Source organism: Falco rusticolus, chromosome 7 (genome assembly GCF_015220075.1).
Source record: "Falco rusticolus isolate bFalRus1 chromosome 7, bFalRus1.pri, whole genome shotgun sequence".
NCBI lineage: Eukaryota > Metazoa > Chordata > Aves > Falconiformes > Falconidae > Falco > Falco rusticolus.
The window spans coordinates 56,881,297-56,902,591 of NC_051193.1; the positions used below are offsets into that span (position 1 = coordinate 56,881,297).

Here is a 21,295-nt window from a genome sequence, read left to right on the forward strand (position 1 = left end):
TAAACATGCTCAAGTGACTTGCAGCTGGGGTGTCAAAAAACACATAGATCATACTAATTGTTGTTTGGCCTTGTGTGTTGGACAAGTACAACATCGTGTTTAGGTAACATAGGCCTGTGATAGACTTAGAGGCACCCTATCGAACATGCTTGAGATTCCTGCCCTGCTGTGGGAAGGGTTAAAACAAAGTGGTAAATTACGCCTGCGCAAATCCCTGCAGGTTCAGTCATCTTCTAGCATGGGCCGCCGTGGTGCCTGTGTGCCTGCTTTGTGCCTCTGCTCAGGTGCTGCTTTGAGGATCCCCCAGCTGGTGAGGTAACGAAAATGAATTTACTCTGCATTTCATCTGTGGTTTTGTGGCTGTTCCTGCACCCTGCCCATGCTGGCTCACACAGGAAGTATAGAATGGGATTAATAGATTTTCAATGAGTTAACTTGGAGTCTGTGTTAAACAGTGACTAAATATTGTCTATATGTAAAATTATATACAAATATTTGATGATAAGCATTTTGTATTTCAGAGATTCAGCCAAAGTGGTTATGCATTCAGCTGATGCATTTGCACCTGTGGCCTACCTTCATTTTTTAAAATTACATCTGGAGAATAAGGCAAGTAGATTGCAAAAGTTATCTTCCTTTAAAGCTATATGTATGCTTTCTATTTTTATGTTGCTTTGTCACAGTTTGGGGTGAACTTACATTTTCTCATGTGAGTATACTTTCAAATAACAATGTACATATTTAGTTGAATTTCAGAACTTGCCATAAAGAAAAAACACAAATGATGCCTTGTGTCAAATGAATGAATGGAGGTAGTATATTTGTGTAGCATTTTTCATCTTGAAACCAGAAGGTGCTCAGCCAATATGGTTCAATCAAGCATGTGTGTAACCTGTGCAGTACAGGCTAGGCACACTGTGGAACACAGATGTATTAGGAAACTATGAACAGCATTGATTTGCTGGGGAGTGGCATCTCTTTTTGCTGTTTCTGATCAAAAGAGGATGATTTAAGAACTTCCTGACCCACTAGTGCTTGAGTTTTAAACGCAATGTTATTTGGTTTAGTTTTTCCATATGAAAGATACACCTAATGAATGACTTCCAATCATGCAGAGATTATACTGGTCAAAGATCTTAAATGAGTTGTTAGCAGTTCACTGGGATTCATCCTCTTAGCTCATGATTCCACAGAAACAGCAGAACAGGAATAAGAACTCCTAGTGGTGTAAATATTGCAGACTTGTATGGGAACCAGAACTTTGCTCTTTTTCTTTTCATTATTTTATGGATGAAATGATAATTTTTTTTCCCTCCTGAATATAAGTACTGGTATTTTGTTGAAGGGAGTGCCTCATGGTCTTCCTACTACTGTTGACATCCTTTTTGTATAGGATTTCCTACTTCTTTCTACAGTGAAGGTCACTGAACCTCTTCTAGGGGCAGGGATTGTTATAGGATGTTATTATATTGGTATTTTACATTTCATGTCTCTTGAGTGACTACATGTCCTGAATTTCTTTCAATTCATGCCTCCCCGCCCCCTTTTAATTTTATTGTTCCAAACAGATAAAATACTTGTACATTTTTCTTCCATGATGGCCTCATTCTTGCCTTGGAAAGTAAATTATATTTCATCCTGTCAATTTCTAGTTTGGGATTTCTTTCAAAAATAAAACATTAAATATTTGTGTGGGAGGCTGTGAAAAGGATATCAACTAACTATGTGAAGCAAAACCAAATAGGCTGAATAAAGGAAAATTTTGGAGTGGGGCATGGTAGGGAAGAGTGATAATATATTAATATTTCTTTGGGGGGAGCTGACTTTATTGCTCATGGCAAACTTGATGCTGAAATGCACCATACATCACTACAATGTGACAGGCTTGGGAAAATGAAAAACATAAAGCTTTACATAAATCAGGAAAAAAATCATATTAAAATGCATAACATTTTAGATAAGAATCAAGATTTTACTTTTATCTGTTCAGAAGCTCTTTTCCCCTTCTTATGTAGATGTTTTAGATTTGGTTAAAGCCTCACAATTTCAAGCAGTGGTGTAGTAAATCATATTTCAAATCCATTGTAGACAAAGCTGTCACACTCTCAAAGGGGTAAGGTTTACAGAGGCTTGCCCTGGATTTTGGTGTCTTGTATAATGTCTTGATTAGTTAAAAGGAAAATAGTCTATTTTCTGAAGTGGTTGTATCATAAGGAAAAGCATTAGAATCTTTTGGCTTTATATTATTCTATATCACGACAAAATAAGCTAAGTTTTCTAGAAGTTATGAATATGGAGAACCAGTCAGTCTTTTAAAGCACAACTCATTACTAAGTTAGCACCATTTAACTGCGTAATGATAAAGAGATGCCTTCAAGATTTATGTGCTTGTAGTACTGTACTTGTTCTCGCTCTCTGGTGCTTACAAGCCCTACAAAAAAAATCAAGTATCAGTTCATAATCCAGCACTTAAAAGCCAGTCCTACAATAATGAATCACTGCAGGGAAGAACTGCTTTACAAGGAGAACTAATTTTAGTTTTGGGCTTTCGAGGGATTACTGAAAATTGGGCAAAAAATACTCTATTATGAACAATGTGTAAAAGTAGCCACTTGTGTAAGCACTTTGTATAAACCATTAATACACTGCACAGTGATGTGTAATTCTAGTAAGTATTATGACATCAGTTTTGTTATCATTTCAGCTGAGAGATACACATATATTTAACTTTTATTGTATATTCATTTTATCTTCGTCATGTGCCACAGGTGTTAATTTTACAGTCTTGAATTTACTTTTATAATCATTATGCAATTACAGCTAGTGTACCTTAGTCTCTGCTGTCTTTCCTCCTCTATAATGCATTTTCTTCAGCTAAATCTCTTCATGTTTAACTACAAAGCCTGCATAGAAATTTGTTTTAGATTGTTTCTGGCAGCAAAATGAGCCTTTGTGCCTGGGGGAAGATAACATTTTACTCACTGTTCTGGTTTAATACATTACTGTGCAACTTCAAGATGTGGTTTTGCATAATAATTGAAGCTTTTTTTAACACACCCTCTTTTCTTTCATTACCAGTGATACAGAAAAGGTTAAAGAGATAAGTAAAGATAAGATTTTATCTTTATTATTTCATTATATATTTATCTTTATTAAAACATTATTAAAAATCTGGTAAACATGGCTTAAGATAACTTTTTTGTATGCATTTTACACAAACTTTAATGCTAATACTTTTACACAAACATAATAATGCTAATAAAACACTAATGCACAAAATTTGGGAATGCCTCATTTACTTCATGGTAAAAATAAAGCCACCACTGTGATGTACACAATACAGATACCTAGCTTCATCAGTATTTTACTTTGGCAATAAGACTGTCATTTTGTACATTTAAAATGTAGAATTTTTTTATTGAGGAGGAGGCAATTTCTGAAGCATATAGCAGAATCTTTAAGTCAAGTGTCTCAGCTTTTTTTTTTTAATTTTTTATTTTTATTTATTTTTTAATATTTTCAATTAGGAAAAAGTACAGCTGTGAAACGATTTTTTTCCTTTGACAGTGCAGTGAACTTGCAAAAAAATTTTATTTTCCCCATATATATTATTTATTACTCTGCTAAATCGTGTTGGCTTTTGAATGATCAGAATCAGAAATTAAAGCTGTTGGAGCTTCTGCTAATGTTAACATAATTCTGATGGCAGTACTGAACATATTAGCTATCATTTGTGCTTTAAGATTTGCTCTTTTCCATATTTAATAATGAATACTTTGTTTCCCGAGTTCCAGTGAGGAGAAGCATATATGCCTCAAATAATACAGGCTGTGAAACTGCAGCCCATTAACTTAGGGTTTGTCCAGAATTAGAGGGAGTCATGTAGTTTTATTTCTACACTTGGCAGAAGAAAGGAGCCTGATTGTCTTTAAGAGATATAGAAATCATGCCTGCTGCTGCTCTTTCTTGTAGTTTACTATTGCATTATATTTACCTATCATAAGTGGATATTGTGAGGCTTATTTGTTTTCCTGTTTATAGAAGATCTTGACCTGTTTGGATGGAATGCGTCTCAGAAGTGCAAGCAGTTATGTCCCTGTTAGACATCAGCAAATCTATTTCACTGGTCAATTTGGAGATGATTTTAGACACACTTGTAAAAGTTAGAAAAGGTGGTTGAGAGATATTTACATGCCTTGTGTACTAAAGGAGCATGATCCTGCAGGTTAGATTTGATTTAACTTTGTAGCCTCTTTCTGTCCAGTTCCTTCTGGCCTGAGTTTAGTTGATCTCCATTTAGGACTTTAGCTGTAGAATTGTACTTTCTAAGTGATGTCAGGGGGAGCAAGAAGGAATTTCAAGTTGCAAAATATGTTTTGTTGGTGGCATTGTGGGTGGCATTTTTTGAATACTTTTGTCATCACTGAGTGATACTTCTCCTAGGTAACCTTTAGCTTCCCTTCTTCGTCATGAGATTGTAGATAACCCCTGTATCTATGTTGTCAAAACTTTATAAGAAATAACTGCCAAATCTTTTTGTAGACTGATTTATTTCAAACACTAAGATAATAAACAAAGGATTTTCTTTGCTACTCCATTTGATTGCAGAGTCAATCCAGTTCTCTCAGACAAGAGACTTTTTTGTTCTCTTTTCATAATGACGAGACTTTATTTGGAAGTCTTTCGGAGTAGAGGACTTTCTTTCATTTGTGTCTGTTTTGTACTTGAAATACTGCAAGGAGATGTATGTATGTGGTCTCTCATTATATTTATTTCAATGAATTCTGTTATCAAGGTACATCACAAAGAATAAAGAGATCATCATAGTCTTTTCTTATGTCTTCTGAGCTCTCTGCCCCACTGTATTATCATTGCTGATCAGTGGGAGAACCATCAATTTTGGAATTGTGTTGTGATAGGTTTTTATACCAGTTTCTGTAGTGGAGAATGTAAGCTTTTTAAGAAGGCAATCTGTTGTTTTCATAAAAGACCACTGCATGGAATTTCAGCTATATCAGTTAAAGTCCTTGCTCCAAGGCTTTTTCAACAGGATAATTTGGATCTTGGAACACTTGTGCATTCGCTTAACTTCATTCTGAGCACACTTGCATCAATGGCATGAGTTACGTGAATATAGTTAAGCATATGCATGCATGCAGGCTCTGATCCAAAATTAGGTTGGTATCACAATGTACAGTGGGTGTGGGAGAAACAGTGTAACAAATGAGAAAATATATTGCTTTTGTGAAGTAACATGAAAATGTTATGTGATTAAAATAGGTTCTATAAGATTTAATTAAAATGTCATTATAGGCAGGCTTGGTTTTTTTGTTTTTAAAGTGATGAGAATCTTATTCAGGGAAAGTTAGTCTGTTTGTGGCAGTCTATAACTTTAATTTTTAGCTTCTTAGATCACTTTCGCTATTGACAGGAATGGAAGACCAACATTTGTATGAGATTTGAATATAGCTACTAAACAGGGTCTGGCAGCTCTATTTAGGCTGGCATTGAGCCTGTTGTTCTTCTAGTGCCAGATTCCACACCTAATACTTCTGCTGTAGCCTGCACCTGTGCTGCTGCAGAAAGTGATTGATTTCCTATGTTTTTGGAGCATTGTGGGAGTCAGCCTTGAATGAATGATTGTGATTTATCATAGGCAGTGAAATCAACAGTAGTCTATAATTATTTTTGTGGTCATTGGTGTATGTAAGAGATGTAGAATTTGTAGCATTAGAAGTTTCCAAAAAGTTTGCATCTGACCAGCTGTTTATGTATGTGTGTAAACACAGATGTATGATTTTATTTGTATCTGTTAAGCAATATTGATATAAGCTTAACAATCCATAAAATATTGACACATTTAGGGAAAAAGGTGTGACTGGATGATACAAAAATTTCATGTGGCATCGATTTGGGATATTTGTAATATTAACTAATTACAAAGCTACAGGGGAGTTCTGTAGGTTACACCAAACCAGTTGTGATACAGTCTGTGAGTCTCACTACACCCCCATGAATTTTTTTATGAAGCATATTTTTCAGAAAACTTGTTTAGAAACATAGTTGAAAGAACAATTTTCACAGATGGCATAAAAATGGAATAGGTGCTCTTTTCATGCTCACTTGCAGAGCATATAAATTCATTCCTTCAGTTTAGGAAATGGAGAGAAGTTACAGGTCTCTAATAGTGCTGACAGAAGATACTAGATCTTCTAAAAGGTAATTATGTAAATCTTGACAAAAGCAAGAAACAAAGTGGCTGTCATACTGGCAAGCTGGAACTTTACCCTTTTCAGTTCACGTGTTTTTTGCCTAGTGATGGATTGTTACACCATATTGAACTTAAAATCCAGGTGATGTAAAAAGAAAACCCAAAGCAGCATTGTGATGGTATCATTCATATCACCGTGTCTGTGCATGCTCATGCAGGAGGTAGGACCAAGTGGTGCAAACTCTGTATATGTTACGTTAGTATTCAGTGAATGCCTGTGCTATGCTGCAAATTCATTGTTTCATGATGTATGTTATAAATTACCCAGTGATGAAGGCAACTAATTTAATAAAACAACAATTTGCAAGAAGGAAGTGGTAGCACTTTTAGCACTTCATGCCACTATATGGTCTGTATATTTCTATGAAGCATTGTCTCATAGATAAAAAAGTAGAAACTTTAACAAAAATAGAAATAATTGAGTTTTCTTGGTTGTTGTAGAATAATCCAATTTAAGATCTATTTCAGTTACAGATTTGTGTTCCTGCTTCTTTATTTTCAGGGTCATACCCGAAGGGTTCAGGGCTATCAGGTAGCTCTTTGGGTAATGGCAAAATATATCAACCAACAGTAGTAGCTGAAGGTGTAATTCAATGAGTGGGAAATGGTATGGGTGCTGTTGGATGCTTGTATATTGTAGTGTTGGAATGTATGTCGTGTTTGTGTTAAACTGCAGTTTTCATCTTTGTGCTATTATGTTACATTTAGTTGACTTCTTTTAACCTCTCATGTACAATTGATTCACGTAAAGTAGATTATTGCCTTGACTTTCATGCCTTTCTTGGAGGAATGAATAAAATTATGTCCAATCAAAGAACATCAGCCCCTCTTAGAGCATAGCTTTAGTGTTTACAGTGCTTATAAAACTCCCCTTGAATCCTTTTAGAGGCAGCAGAGCTGAGTTTCCTCTCATAGGCTAAATTACAAAAAGGTCATTACCTTTCCTGAGAATTTCCAAATATACTGTTTTAGCTTAACTGGATCCTTTTTCTCTCCAGTGAAGTCAAATATCAATGTAAATACTGAGTTCTAATTGCAGAATTCTGATGCATTCTATAGTTCTCTGCATTTTTTTCCCACACTTTTTTTTTTCTTAACATCTAGAGAAAACTTTGAAGTTGGAATAAGATATGGGTCTTTTTCCAAAGGAAAAAAAACACAATAAAATTACTTTTTTTAAAAAAAAAAGTACATATTCAAATTTGATTAGTAATTTCTAATATATCCCGTTTTGTTTGACAGCTTCATGAGATCTAATTGTTAAAAAGCAGAGAATGCAGAGGATCAAACTACAGATGACCTTATGGGTGCTTCACTGTATAATATTAATATTCTTCTTCATAGGCATTTTGCATAGAAATTCTATAGATAGTAAACTAATTTGTGAGCTAAAAGAATATTCAGCAGTTTCTAATCTATATTTAACAATTGCCAAAGGCTTCATATTTTGTCAGCTTTTTATCTTCCTTTATTTGGCTTTATCATCATTTTTGTGAATTCAGTATTTAAGAAGCCTGCAGTAAAATACATAGTATAGACAATATAAGGAATTTGAGACCTTTGAGTAGAAAATTAATTGGTATAATCTGGAGTTACAGCATGCAGAGGTGTTTGGTTAAGGCTTATGGATAAATTCTGTCATAATTCATACTGGGTTTAGATGAAGACAAGTAGTGTTAGCCAAGCTAGTGATCCCAAAGTCAGCACACTCTGCAGATTAGGCTGCCTTGGAAAATCAGATGGAAGAGAATAGAGGTTCCAGTTGCTCTAACATTAAAATAAAATATATGTATGCTGTAATTACATGACTTATTGAAAATACGAGTACAGGATTTTGGAAGACTGGTCAGTACACACTCTGCCTGTGTATTTTGCTTTAAAAGGCACACTGGCTAGCTTTCTCTTCCTAGGCCTAAGAAAGCATTTGGGAGGAAGAGGAGGTACAGTGAATTATTTTTCTTCATTTTCCAGAAATTACTTTGAAGTATAAATCTTGGGAAATGCTCCCTTTTGTATCTCAAAACTGAGCATCCCAAAGCGTGGTGAATTTGATGGAAAGGATAGTCTGTGAGATGATTAGAAAGAGCTGTGTTTTTTTAACATAGACTGCATTCATTCAAGGTACCACAAAACTTTAAAATCTTCTTGTTAGTCTTTTGTTCTGTTTCAAGTGTTTAGTGACAGTGTTAATTATCAAATAGTTACTTTTGTACTTTTTTTTTTCTTTCACTTTATATTATTTTTGGAAAACATCGTTGTCCTGTATATAATTGTGGAATAGCATTTCTTCATCATAGTAGTCTTCCTGTCTTATCTTGAGTTGCATCATTTTTCATATCTATTGCCCTTATTTACTACTAAGTCTGCAATTTTATTCTATATGATATGTCAACAGGAGCACATTGTAGTCTGCCCATTTCTGCAATATAAATAGGGGAAATCCTAATGCTGTTCCTTCATTAATTGTTCTAAGCTTATGTACCCATTGAGCTATAGTATTTTTTCTAATTGAAAAGCAAAATTTGAATGATAAAATGTGCTGATTTCATACTGCTTGACATACTGTTCATTTTATGTTTCTCTTAAGCAGGGAGAATCTGCAGTTACGTTTACAGTCAATAGCTGTTCTTGTGAGATAAGCTGTAATTATGATGATATTTTCCCTTCATCAGAAGAGGATGAACCACAGAAGAACATTCCAGTCATATGGAAGTCTTTGAAACATAATTCTTTGGATTTCGGTGAGTCTTGCGCAACTTTCATTAGGAAAGTAATATTGAATATTTCGTGCCACGGTGGAGTACGCTGTTAATTACTATAAGAATACTCCTGAAAAGAATGTTTGTGACCTTAAATAACCAGTCTGGGAAAAAAAAAAAAAAAAGAGAGATACTAGAGATACTACTACAATGCAGCTTTCTGATAGAAATCAATAGATCTGTAGTAATGAAGCATTTAAAATTATTTTACAGAAGGAGCCAAAACCCATTTCTGCCTTCCTTTCTTTCTGTCTTCTGTTCTTTCTCCCTTTCTTTCAGAAAAAAACACTTTAATTTGTTCTGTTTGCCTGAATGAAATTACTATAATATAATAATTTGAGTGGAGGGATGGAGTTTTATTTAAAAGTTCTAACCACACCTGTAGCCATACTCTGCTACTTTTCAATTGAAGAGAGAAAAGCAAACTCTGAAGTGAAGTACAAAATGCAACCGTTCAACTTGCTTACATAGTGTATGAGTCTGTCCCCACCCAAGCAACCCTGGGGTGACATGCATGATCAAGTTTAGCAGCCTAGCAAGTTACTGTGTCTTAGGTGAGCTGCAGTAACTGTCATCTGCCTGACATTACCACTGCCTGAAAAGTGTGGTGGTTAATGCAAGATAAACTTTGAAGTACCACAGCATCACTGTTACCCTATATCCAAAGATTAGTAAACTTTTCCTGAGAGCTGTGTTTCATAGTGTAACAGTGTTTGATATTGAATGGTGTTTAGGTTCTTGAATATGGATAAGTGCCTAGTGGGATGTTAAAAAATGTCTAAACATGTTATGCATTTGCTAAGATGATCAGAACCAGGTTAAACACCTAACTTCCATTAAAAGTTGGCATGTGAGTTTGAAAATCTGTTCCTGTGTCACTTAGATACTTTTCAAAATTTTAGCTTTTCAGTGTCATGTTTCATGCCAAGTCTGTATCAAAACAGGTAGAGAAATTGTAAAAGGTCAGCAAAAATGGAAAGGAGGAGAGAAAGTACTGAAATTCTCAGCTAAATACTACTTGCAGGCATATTTTCTGAAGGCAGTGTTAGAGAAGGACTTGTCAAGTAGCATTTGGAAGCTTTATTACCAGCAGACTTACTTCGAAGTTTTTGCTTTATATCTGTTTATCTGTAAATGTTTTTTCAAGATGTGTTTACAGTTTATGATTTAAACAATTTAAAATATATTCTAGGTTAATCTGAAATCTTTCATAACTATAATCAATACTGCTGTTCTTCATTTCCCATAGCTAAGACATTTGGAAGGTCAGGAAAATCCCCGAGTGGTTACCAGTGGTTTTCAGGTATCACTGCCCACTTCCATCCATCAAAAGACAAAAATGCTCAAGAAGCAGCAAGGGAAGCATTTTCTTCTCTCCAAGGTACTTCACTCAGTTAATGCATTATGTGCTCTTAACTATACTGGTTTTAATATGATATTAAGTAAAACTATGTATTGTCATATGGTTTTATAACTTTAAATGTCATGGTTGTCAGTTTGCCATCTCATTTTGCATTTGATTGGAATCATTGATATCAAGACTGCCGGCTTTAATATTGAACATATCATAATTTGACTGGTTTTTGAAGGTGTTAGAAAGCCAAAGTAGTGTTCATATCACTGTAACAACACTATTTCCGTAGTACTTAATCACTTTATAACTTGCTTTATAGCTTTCTTACAATATATACTGTGTTTGTGAGTGCATGTGTGCTATGGATGCTGTCTACTTGCTAAAGCATTTTTGTCGCTAACATAATTTTTAATTAAGTTTTCTACAAAGCTGTTGTACATTTTGGCATTGAGGATTAGGTCAGTAGCAGTAAATCTCATTTATATTCTTAATGTAAAGGAGAAATTGCCATCTTGGGAATCATGAAATCCAGGTTCCTTACTGTCCGCCTCTAACATGATACTGACATAAAACAAAATGATCGCATTTTTTGGTTTGGGGATTTTTTATAATTATTTTATTCTAAATTTTAAGTAAAACATGTTTATACAGACTTCTTTTCATTTATAAAAATGGAAATAATTTTTAGTATCCTAATGGATAGGCTTGTATTCTTGTTCATGAATTTGCGTGATGTATTTTCCTATAAAATCTTATTTTTTGCATCTGCAGTTGAATATCCGTGATTGAATATAGGATAATAAGGAAACCCTAGGATTTTTTTTCAGAAGCAAAGAAGTTATACTTTGTAGAAGGTCATTAAACTAGTTTTTGATTGCTTGGAAATCAACAAGGTGCATGTGATCAGACTTTTAGTAAAAGTTGATAGTATTTAGTGTAAATCTTCTGGGCATAATCTGTAAATTGAAGCAAAAGTTGTGTAATGTTTTATTTTGTTCTCATTATACTTGAATGGAAATCTGCCAGTACAAACATGATATATTTTTGCCTTAGCATCTGTCAAAAAAGATTGTGTCTCTGACTAGTAGAGTAGCCTATTGCTTTCAGCAAATTACTTGCATTAGATGTATTACAGTTTAAAAAGTGCTAATTGTCTGATCCTTGATAGAAAATTTCAGTTCTTACATTTCCTTTTGGTTTTATTTTTTTGAAAGTGGGTGTGGAAGACTGAATGACTTAAGATTCTGTCACGGCTAAAGAAACTGTTTCTGAGAACTTAACTGTTTTGCAAATATGCACAAGGCTTTTTCTAAACTCATACTTGCAATCTATACAGCAGTTTGGTGTTCAGTGCTGTGAGAATGGAATAAGCACAATCCTTTTAACCTCTTTGCTGGGTTAACTGCTTTAATCACCTCTAAAGAGGATAAGTGCTGCCAAAAAGGTTCAGAAATGGAAATTTATTACTAGACATTATGAAACATGGTTCTTCTGTAAAGTCAGTGGAATTCTCCTGTGAAGCCAGGAACAGGAGGGAATGCAATACCTTACTGTTTACATTTATTTTCTTGATCTGTTTTGTTAAACTTTTCCTTAGATACGATTGGAATGTGACAAAGATTTCAGTGCTTTGTATATAAAGCAGCTCTGGTGCAGCTGTACCATGGCAAAGTTCCATAGGTTTGAAGGGTATTAAATAGTTTTTTATTATTACGTGAAATTTCAGTCTAAAATTCTTCATCCTGTAGACAGTTTGGATACTTTTTCATGGCCCTCAGCCTAAGGATCCTGGGTAACCCATTTAAAAAAAAAAACAACTAAACTGTACTTTGGCCAATGTTATCTTTTGGGTCAGTTCTTTTAGGCAGTACTGCCTAAGTAAGGATGAGTCTCACCTGATCATATTTTATAAATTGTTAGGAACAGTGAATGCCTTGAAATTCAACAGAAAGGTTGTATGGTTTCCTTGTACATCCTGGAGATGTGCTGTGTAAGGGTCCTTTCCTGGGTAAACAGAACTTGTTGTCAGGAGCCCAAGTGGTGGGGTCGGTAACCGGTTGACCATTTATTTTATGCCTTTCTACTAGATAGAGTGCTTTGGGAGGTCAATTTTATTCTGCTTACAAGCCAGGGAGAAATTATTTCTCATCGTTTCTCTAATTCATTCAGAAGGAAAGAGGATTGTAGTTTTACTTACTTCAGTATTTTTTAAAAAGATAGAAATTACAAATTTATCCAAATCTTTCTGCCTTAAACTTACTTTAATACTGTTGCATGTCCACAAATTAGAGTTAGTTTGTTGGCTTATGCATTTTGAATTTAGAACTGGAGGGGAGGGGGGTCAGTTTGGAGTGTGGGGTTTTTTCCCTCCAGTATTCCATGCAATGCTGCAAAACTTTTCACTGCAAGCCAAATATCTTTCTTCTTGACTTAAATGCTGACTGGAAATTTGAAAAATATCCTTGTTTCCTCCTTGACTGATGTCATAGCAGCTAGTAGTGACCTAGTGATTGCTATCAGGCAGCATTCAAATACATTTATATCTCTGGACAGAATTATTATTGAGTACTAATTTCTGAGCTGATATTTCTTGAGATGTATCTTGACTTCATTGGAGTTCTATGTCAATTGCTATATAATGTCTTATATCACTTAGCGCATCCTTCGTTTTCTGTCAGTGGGAATTCCCCTCTTCAGATTGCCGACAGTAATGGCAGCATGACTAAAGCTGAGACATCTAGAGCAAAATTCAGTATTGGTGTGACCAAATTAACCTTTATGGAAGTGTGCCAACTCCTGAACTGTCTTCAAAAGCACAGAAAAGTTTTACACAGAAAGTATTTGTTTCTCACTAAGGCAACAGCCAAGACGAGAATGTCTTTATACTCTTGTGCTTCTCCACTGGAAAACAAATACATAGGTATATACAGGTACGCACTAATATTCAAGGACAAGATCCCCAAAGTTACATTGAGAAGGGTTTTACGTAGCTCATTTAAGTTAGGTCACGTGAGCCTGTTATTATAAATGTTCTGTATTCAGAGATTTTGTCTTCATTTAGTTTCTATTGCTTATGAGTTATAAAGGTCCACACTGCAGAGCTGAGTCACATATCTTGTCATGGTATTGACTATGTAAGAGTAATATATTCTCCTTAAGTGCTATGGTTGGAATCTTCTATACATACACATTCAGATGATCTTGACTTCCCAGTATCTTTTCTTTAACTGTCTGCTTGAACTTTCCTTTGCTCTCATCTTTCCTTCATTTCTCCTGTGGCCACTTCTGTTTCCTATTGTCTATCTTGCCATTTATAACTCTTTGTTTATGCGAAGATTATTATTGCAGTGAGGGTTTTTAAAAACAGCTCAGACAAGCATCCCTCTGGAATAGCATATAAATATTTGATCTTTTCTTTGAAGAGGGTGATGCACTAAAGAACCTCTTATTGTCCCTTCCAGTTCTGTACTTTTGTGATTCAAAGTCCTTTATAGATTACTAGCTGTCATAGACTGAAAATAAAAAAAATATGAGATAATAAAACTTATGGATACAAGGAATTTGGACTATAACATATCTACATGCATTAATGCATGATATGTTTTCTTGGTGCAAGAATCCACTGCTGCTCAGGGTGGATAAAATTTATTTGTATTCTGTTTCTGTATATTTGGAAAACTAACATGAGAAAGAATTTAATGAAAAAAGTAGGTATGTGGGGAAAGGTAGTATGTTGCAAAGCCTTCAGTCATGTTTAGACAACTTTTAGGTTATTACTCGTTGATTTTGCTAAACACGATCAGGATGCCTATGCTGCCTTCCACACATTTAAAATATTCTGTCTAACAGTTGTATTATTTTTATTCTGCAGCTAATATGACTTCAGAGGGATTGAAACTGGAGGATATTATTTTGGTTCATCTGTATATGAAGAGCATGAAAGATTTCAATGTTATAAATTCTGTTTATGTGACAGAATTTGATTTGTGTCCACCAGCAAGGTAGGATTAGACTACTGCTATAGTATATTTATGATACACTGTAATATACTGAGTTATTGTTACCATACTTGTAGAGCTTTTGTCCAAATGTCTGTGCCTTACAGACTTCCAAGTAGAATTTTGCTGCCTTTTGGAGTAATCACATCAGGGATGCCCAACTCAGACTGGGGTTGGAAATTCTTGTCTTAATATATACCATAAAGTTTATAAATGCCCCTCCTATGTAGACTTACAGAAGAATAATACATTTTTTGCAAGTCTCAGTTCTTCTCTGTGACTAAATTGAACTGACAACTCCTTTGTACTGGTGGGATTTTATATGCTTTTCTTGTTTGTTTTTCTCCCTTGACCTGCTGGCAATGCTCCTCTGAATGCAGCCCAAGATATTATCAGCCCTCTTTGCCACAAGGGCACATTGCTGGCTCATGTTCAACTTGATGTCTATCAGAAACCTTCAGGTTCTTCCCTGCAAAGCTGCTTTTGAGCCATTGGCTCCCACAATATACTGGACTGTGGGTTTGTTCCTTCCCAGGTGCAAGACTTTCAGCTTGTCCTTGTTGAACTTTATGAAGTTCCTGTGTGCCTGTGTCTCCAGCCTGTCAAGATCCATTTGGATGACACCAGAAAACTCTGGTGTATCAGCCATTCCTCCCATTTTTCTATCATCTACAAAATCATCAAGGGTACACTCTGCCCCATCATCCAGATTATTAATGAAGATGTTGAACAGGACTGGAGCCAGTATAGACTCCTGGGGTACACCACTACTTACTGGACACCTGCAAGACTTTGTGCCACTTATCTCCACACTCTGGGCCTGGCTGTTCAGCCAGTTTTCAATCCATCTCACTGTCTGCTCATCCAGCCCATGCATCAACAGCTTCTCTATGAGGGTGTCGTAAGAGTGTCAAAAGCCTTACTGAAGCATTATACTATCAATGATGATGAAATCTTCCTAAAAGTGATGAGGTTTGGAACCTTCTAGGTCCTTGTGACAAACCTTCATCTTGTTCTGTTTGTTTTGTTAAATACAAAAGCAAAACTGTTAGCTGAGAAGGTGCCTGAGATGCACATCATGAGATACTGGGTTACCAATATATGCTTACTCTGCTCTCCTTTTCTTTCCCTGCTTATATGCAGTTGGCTGTGGTTGAAGATGGATACTGGACTAGGTGGATCTTTGGCTTGATCCAATGTGGTTGTTGTTAATGTCATGTGTTTCCATCAGATAATGATCGTGGGTAGCTTAGCTGCACTTATGTATTCAGTAAGAATGCAAGTATTAAAAGACACTGTTTCAGACTTCTGAATACACTGATGCTAACACTTTCATTCATAGATCCCCAAGTCATAGGTTTTTAATTTCTGTTGTACAGAATCTTCAACATTGCCTCCAGGTCCACCTCTGACATAATGAAAGAGCTTGGTGGTCTTGTTACACAGTATGTGATTACTGTATTATTTGGGTGTGTTGGGGTTTTTTTCCGTTGGAAATTGGATAACAAGCACCTAGCTCATGAAAATTTTGTTGTTGTTTTTTTTTTAAATTTGTGTTTTAAAACTAGTTTTCCATCTGTAAATTCTTTATTGCCTTTTGTCAAAAGGGTTTATTTCTTATTACACTAATTCATGTTCTCAAGCATGTGAGAGAATATGCTAAGTATGCAGAACTGCTATAGCATGAAAAATTCAACTTGGATCATAGGTTAATACAGGTTGGAAGGGACCTCTGGAGGTCATCTAGACCAATCCCCTGTTCAAAGCAGGGTCAGCTGTGAGGTCTGGTTAGCAATTTTCTAATGTAAAATACTATATTCTCTGCTTTTATTACTGAACATGAAGTGTAGTGTATTTTAATGTGAATTTTAAGTATAGCATGACAAATAGTTAAAAGACATTGTTAAAATAATGTATACCATCATAGATTCACATTCTCCTACACTGTCTGGGTGTCAGAAGAGACTAAAAGAGAGCAGGAAGAGGCTTCTTCAAGGTGCTGATTGTAGGCCAGGAATAAATCACAGAGAGATGGACTGTTGGTTGCCTGTGCCTTCAGAGCAGGGATCTAGTCCCATCTATAAACTACACAAAATGAATATCCACTCCTATATATCTTAAGTTCTCTTTACGACACTTAACTTCTCCTGATTTAGCTTCCTTCATTTCTCATGTTGCTGCGTGTTTTAAGCCTCCACATTTGCATAGCCAGCCACATAGTCTTCCATCACTAAAATAACAGGTAGAAAGATTAGAAAGTTGCAGGAAAATGGCTTTTTATGATTATTTTTATGGAACAAACAGATTTATGTTGCATTTTGTCCACAAGAAAAATTATACAGCAGTTTGCATGGCTGCATCATTGCATTATGCACAGAGACCTGGTTGTGGGAGTTCTCACAAGCAATATGCTGGAAGCACTGACTTGGGGTGTGGATCTGCACTAAATTTGCAAAATTGTCTTGAAAATTTACCAGCCCAAGCAGAAAATCCATTCATCCATGCTTATGATGATAGTAATGAGGAGAAAATACTGTATTTGCATGTGGGAGGAGAGGAGAAAAATAGTTTTCTTGGAAGAAATAAGCAAGATGAGAAGAATTCTTTAAGGTTATGTTATATGATATGTAAAGAGAACAAGTAATTTTTTGCTGGAATCCTGCTGGGAGCTAAATGACTTTTTTATGCATGGACTGAAAATATAATTACTTTTGAGGCTTTGAAATGTTGATTTCCTGTACACACCCCCTGCCTTTTCACTGGCCACGTGCAACAGACTTTCTATCTGTCTGTCCATCCAGGCACTCAGTCTTGTTTGGAGAAAACAAAAGCCATGTTTTTTAAAATAATACTTAGTAGGTTTTCAGTCCTGTCATAAGTATGTGTCTGTCATGCAACCTGAAGTGTAACAGAAAAATATCCTCAGTATTGCATGGTAACACGTGTGAAGGATGTAAAGGAACAATAAGCAGCTGCTTTTTAGAAATCTGAACCTCTAGTGCAACTATTCAAAGGACATTCAGTGAAAATGCATGGAGGTAAGAAGATGAGAATGATGCGCTCAGTCTGAAGGCTGCTTAGCATGACCTATCTAGCATTTCCAGATTGTGTGATCAAGGTTTTTTTAATACAAGAATGCATGTATTCTTAATAAAGTAATACACTTCATAAAAATAACCAAATGGAAATGAGCCACTGGCTATGGTGCTAGTTTCTACTTGGTAATGGAAATTATCTTGCTGGAAGTCTAAAGCTGGTCATTATTTGCAGAGGAGATAACAGTGTCAGTGCTAGCAGGTTATTGTGATACCATAGCTTTTGTTTTATGTTTCTGACAAAATTTCGTAACATAGTACCCAAATGCAAAACCCATGGAAAATAAATACTGAAAGTTGATGCGAGCAAATTTTCTGATACAAAAAAATAATTGTATTGTGTTTTCAGAGTATGTGTGGAAACCCTGTTACCTGATGGAGTACTGTTTTGCATTGACTGCCTTGCACAGAAGTATGACATTGCAATGGATGATGTGTTACATGATGAAAAACTGGTTATGCATGTACAGAGCATTTCCCACTGGGCACCTGCTAACATAGGACCTTACAGTCAGTCCATCAAGGTAGGCAATCTTTGTTACTTCATGTGAACTATATGTCAGTTTACTGAAATGAGTACAGTTATAAAGTCTCCTCTCCCATCCGAATATGCAAAAGGAAATGTTTAAAAAAAAATATTTAACAATGAACATTTTGAATGTATATTTTTAAAAATCATGGACAAAACAAAAACTTAACCCTTATGAGCCTTTCATTTTGTGGTAAGACAGGTTAAACTATTCTTTGCAGAGATCTCAAGAATAGCCAACTGTTGTTGTGCACTATAATTCGACCAAAAATTGTGTCGCACTTTTATACATTTTTATAATCTGCCTAGAATATAAACGCTATTTAGGAACATCTGAGGACATCTGAAATTTGTTTGTTTAAGGCAAGCAAGTTCAAACTTTTTTATAGGTCAGTCAATCCTAAAACACTTATTTAATGAAATCCCTCTTGACACTTTTGGTACTCCTTAATCATTTAAAAGTACAGCAAGATTTCAGAACTATTATATTTTTACAAATTAATATCAAACTGAATAGAATATTACATACTATTTAAAGATATGAAAAGGAGGCAGTAAAGTATCATGGAAAAGTGGACCAAAAATCTGAATAAAAAGCTTTTTTCTTATTATGGTAACTTTTGCCCAGCTAGTACCATTCTGACAACTGATAAAGTGTCTCACCTTTTCTGTTGCAAAAAATGTATATATCCCTTTCTTACCAGTCTTTCTTGTGTAATATGTTGTCCAGTCCAAATTATTGTTGTGCGAACTGATTTAAGTAACATGTTATGGTACCTGTTTTAAATTTCCTGAAACTTCTTTCAGCCTGCAAACCCACCTATTATCATGGCCATGGAATTGTACTTTGTTTTGTCTTTGTACCATTTTATAGAAAATTTCAGGAATAGTATTTTGCTTCAGAAGCTCATGTCAAATCTTTTCATTTGCAAGAGGAAGTGTTAGTAGATAACTAATGTATTAATCTTGTGGTTACAGCAGGGTGGGTTTTTATCTTCTGTATATATTCATTTTTCTTGAGAAAGCAGAAAGTTGGTTTATTAAACTTTCTTCCATTCAGTCTTATACCTCAACAGTCATAGTTGTATCGCATGATGCATAGTCCTGCGAAGATAAAATTTAATAAGCTTTGCACCTTTGCATTTGGAGAAACTTCTTTGATATATCATTGCAACTAACCTTATTACTGTCCTTGAGCTGGCATATGCTAAATTCAGAAAAGAGTGTGAACTGAAAATTGCTTTAGTAACCCAATGAATAGCCCCATGCTGCAAACAGATGGTAAGCAGGCACTGCCAGTCTCTTGGATCTCCTGGTGGTATGGGACAGTCAGCATAACCAAGGAAAGGCTCTTTTCTCTTCAACGATAGTGTAACCAATAATGCTGGTCAGCAATTTAAACATTAAGGAAAACTTTTTTTTACTTATTTCTGAGTATCAATATTTAACGTTATCCCGGTTTTATCTTGCTAAGAATGTTTGACTTTTTGGTGGCATTTTGAACCAGAGCTTGAACCAGTAAACATCAAAAGAATATTCTTTTTTTATTTCAGGAAATGTGTTTTATATTAAAATATCTTTTTCTTTCTAAAATAGCATAGAAAAGATACAACCTACAAAACTTTTTCATAAGAATACATCATAGAGGAATGTGTAAGTGCATAAGCAATGTATTTGTATTTGAAAATTTATTAATGGAAGATAGGGATCTCATATGTTCTTAAACACTAATTTTCCAAAATTAAAATCTTTTTTAGGTAGGTTTTCAGAACTTCCTCAGACTATGTGTGGGTAGTTATTAAGCTCTTAAGCAGAAGTAAAGCATTTCAGTATGTTTTAGGAATAGATATATATAGTAGTATATTTTCCAGAATAAATAAGGAATAAAGGTGGCTTTTTAAATCTTTATAGTTAGCAAAAATGATCTGAAATTATAATTATATCATGATGAAATGTTGATCAGTTTTGTATATTTGAGGAACAGAAGCTTAATGGTCTTAAAACAGTAGCTGGTTATTACCCTTACTGTGTATCTGTAGATTTTGTTTGTCATTTGCTTGACAACAATTGGACAATTAAATTGTTCTCTTTTCAGTCCAATATAAAGTTTCATGGACACTGGGGAATCATGTTTTTTAGCACAGTGTTTTTGCTCGGTTCAGAATAGGCCAAGGACTGTAACATTCAGGGTATTTCAAGTTGGGATTGATGTGCACTGGCATGTAAGAGCGGAGCTGGCAGCAGAAAGGTGTAGGTAGTTCATGCAAACTATGGAATTCACACTTCAGGCTCAACAAACCACTCAGCAGAGCATCACTTAAATTCTGTAGGGACCTTGCTGGATCCTGCCAGCAGGTGCTCTGAGGACAAAAAGTGAAAATTTGAAATTTACCATAAGAATGTCCTGACCTCAATCTGATAGACACCAAACAACAGTGGCAGAATGAAATTAGGATTTTCAAAGTATTTATAGCAAAATCAAACATTCTTCCTCTTTGGGGAGTAACATTCTCTTTTGTGATTAACATTCTTTAAAAACAACTTCAGTGTTTCTACTTGTAAGTAGACTTAAACTGTTGTAAGATACAATATGACTGACTTTCTTGTAATTAATAAAAAACCGAGATCATTTAATATCTTCTTCTTGGTCCACCTGTTTTACTGGTGCAGAAGCCTCTGCAAATCCTAATATCTATGTCAGCAACTGGAATGTAAGCTCTGTCAGAGTTACTGTGAAGTCTATATATTGCTGATCGCAGTAATGTGTAATGTGTTCTGATTATGTCCTTCTAATAGTAGTAGCACAGGCTGTTTAATCTTGGAATATGATGTTAGGTTTGACTTTCTCCAGATTTTTGTTCCACAGTGGGCACCAGCCCAATTTTTGCTGATCATTAGTAGTAGCTTTGTAATTTTACTAAAGGTACTTCATATTTTTACTTCTCACTGTTGTTTATCAGATTATTATTTTATTCTCATATTTTATTTCTGTTTTACCAATGTATTAGAGGGTTTGTCAAGACTAAGCAGTAATTGGTAGCTTGGACCAAAACTGCTTGCTTACCATGTACACAAAAGCTAACATCACAGTTGTACATCAGGGAGTTAAAAATGAAGATGCACTGCAAAGCAGTGTTGGGGGTGAGAAATATATACTGATAGCTTATTTATGATTATTTATTTTGTGAGAACATTCTTTGAGCATTTATGAACTGTTAGCATAGTTCATTAAAAATAAAAAATAAAATAAAAAAAAGCCCAGAGCAGATGAAACACTAACCACAAATAC

At 35.1% G+C, this 21,295-nt stretch overlaps 1 protein-coding gene across 4 annotated transcripts in view; it reads left to right on the forward strand.

The window, feature by feature from the left end:
• The window catches only part of DPH6 (diphthamine biosynthesis 6), a 210,120-nt gene that overhangs the window by 77,365 nt on the left and 111,460 nt on the right, over positions 1-21,295 (forward strand). For 3 of the 4 annotated variants that reach the window (XM_037395503.1, XM_037395505.1, XM_037395506.1), the window contains 5 exons: positions 522-609; positions 8,859-9,012; positions 10,280-10,411; positions 14,256-14,385; positions 17,827-18,001. In XM_037395503.1, the coding sequence (XP_037251400.1) occupies positions 522-609; positions 8,859-9,012; positions 10,280-10,411; positions 14,256-14,385; positions 17,827-18,001 (679 nt within the window). The remainder of the gene's footprint in view (positions 1-521; positions 610-8,858; positions 9,013-10,279; positions 10,412-14,255; positions 14,386-17,826; positions 18,002-21,295) is intronic. The other variant, XM_037395504.1, reaches the window with a different exon arrangement.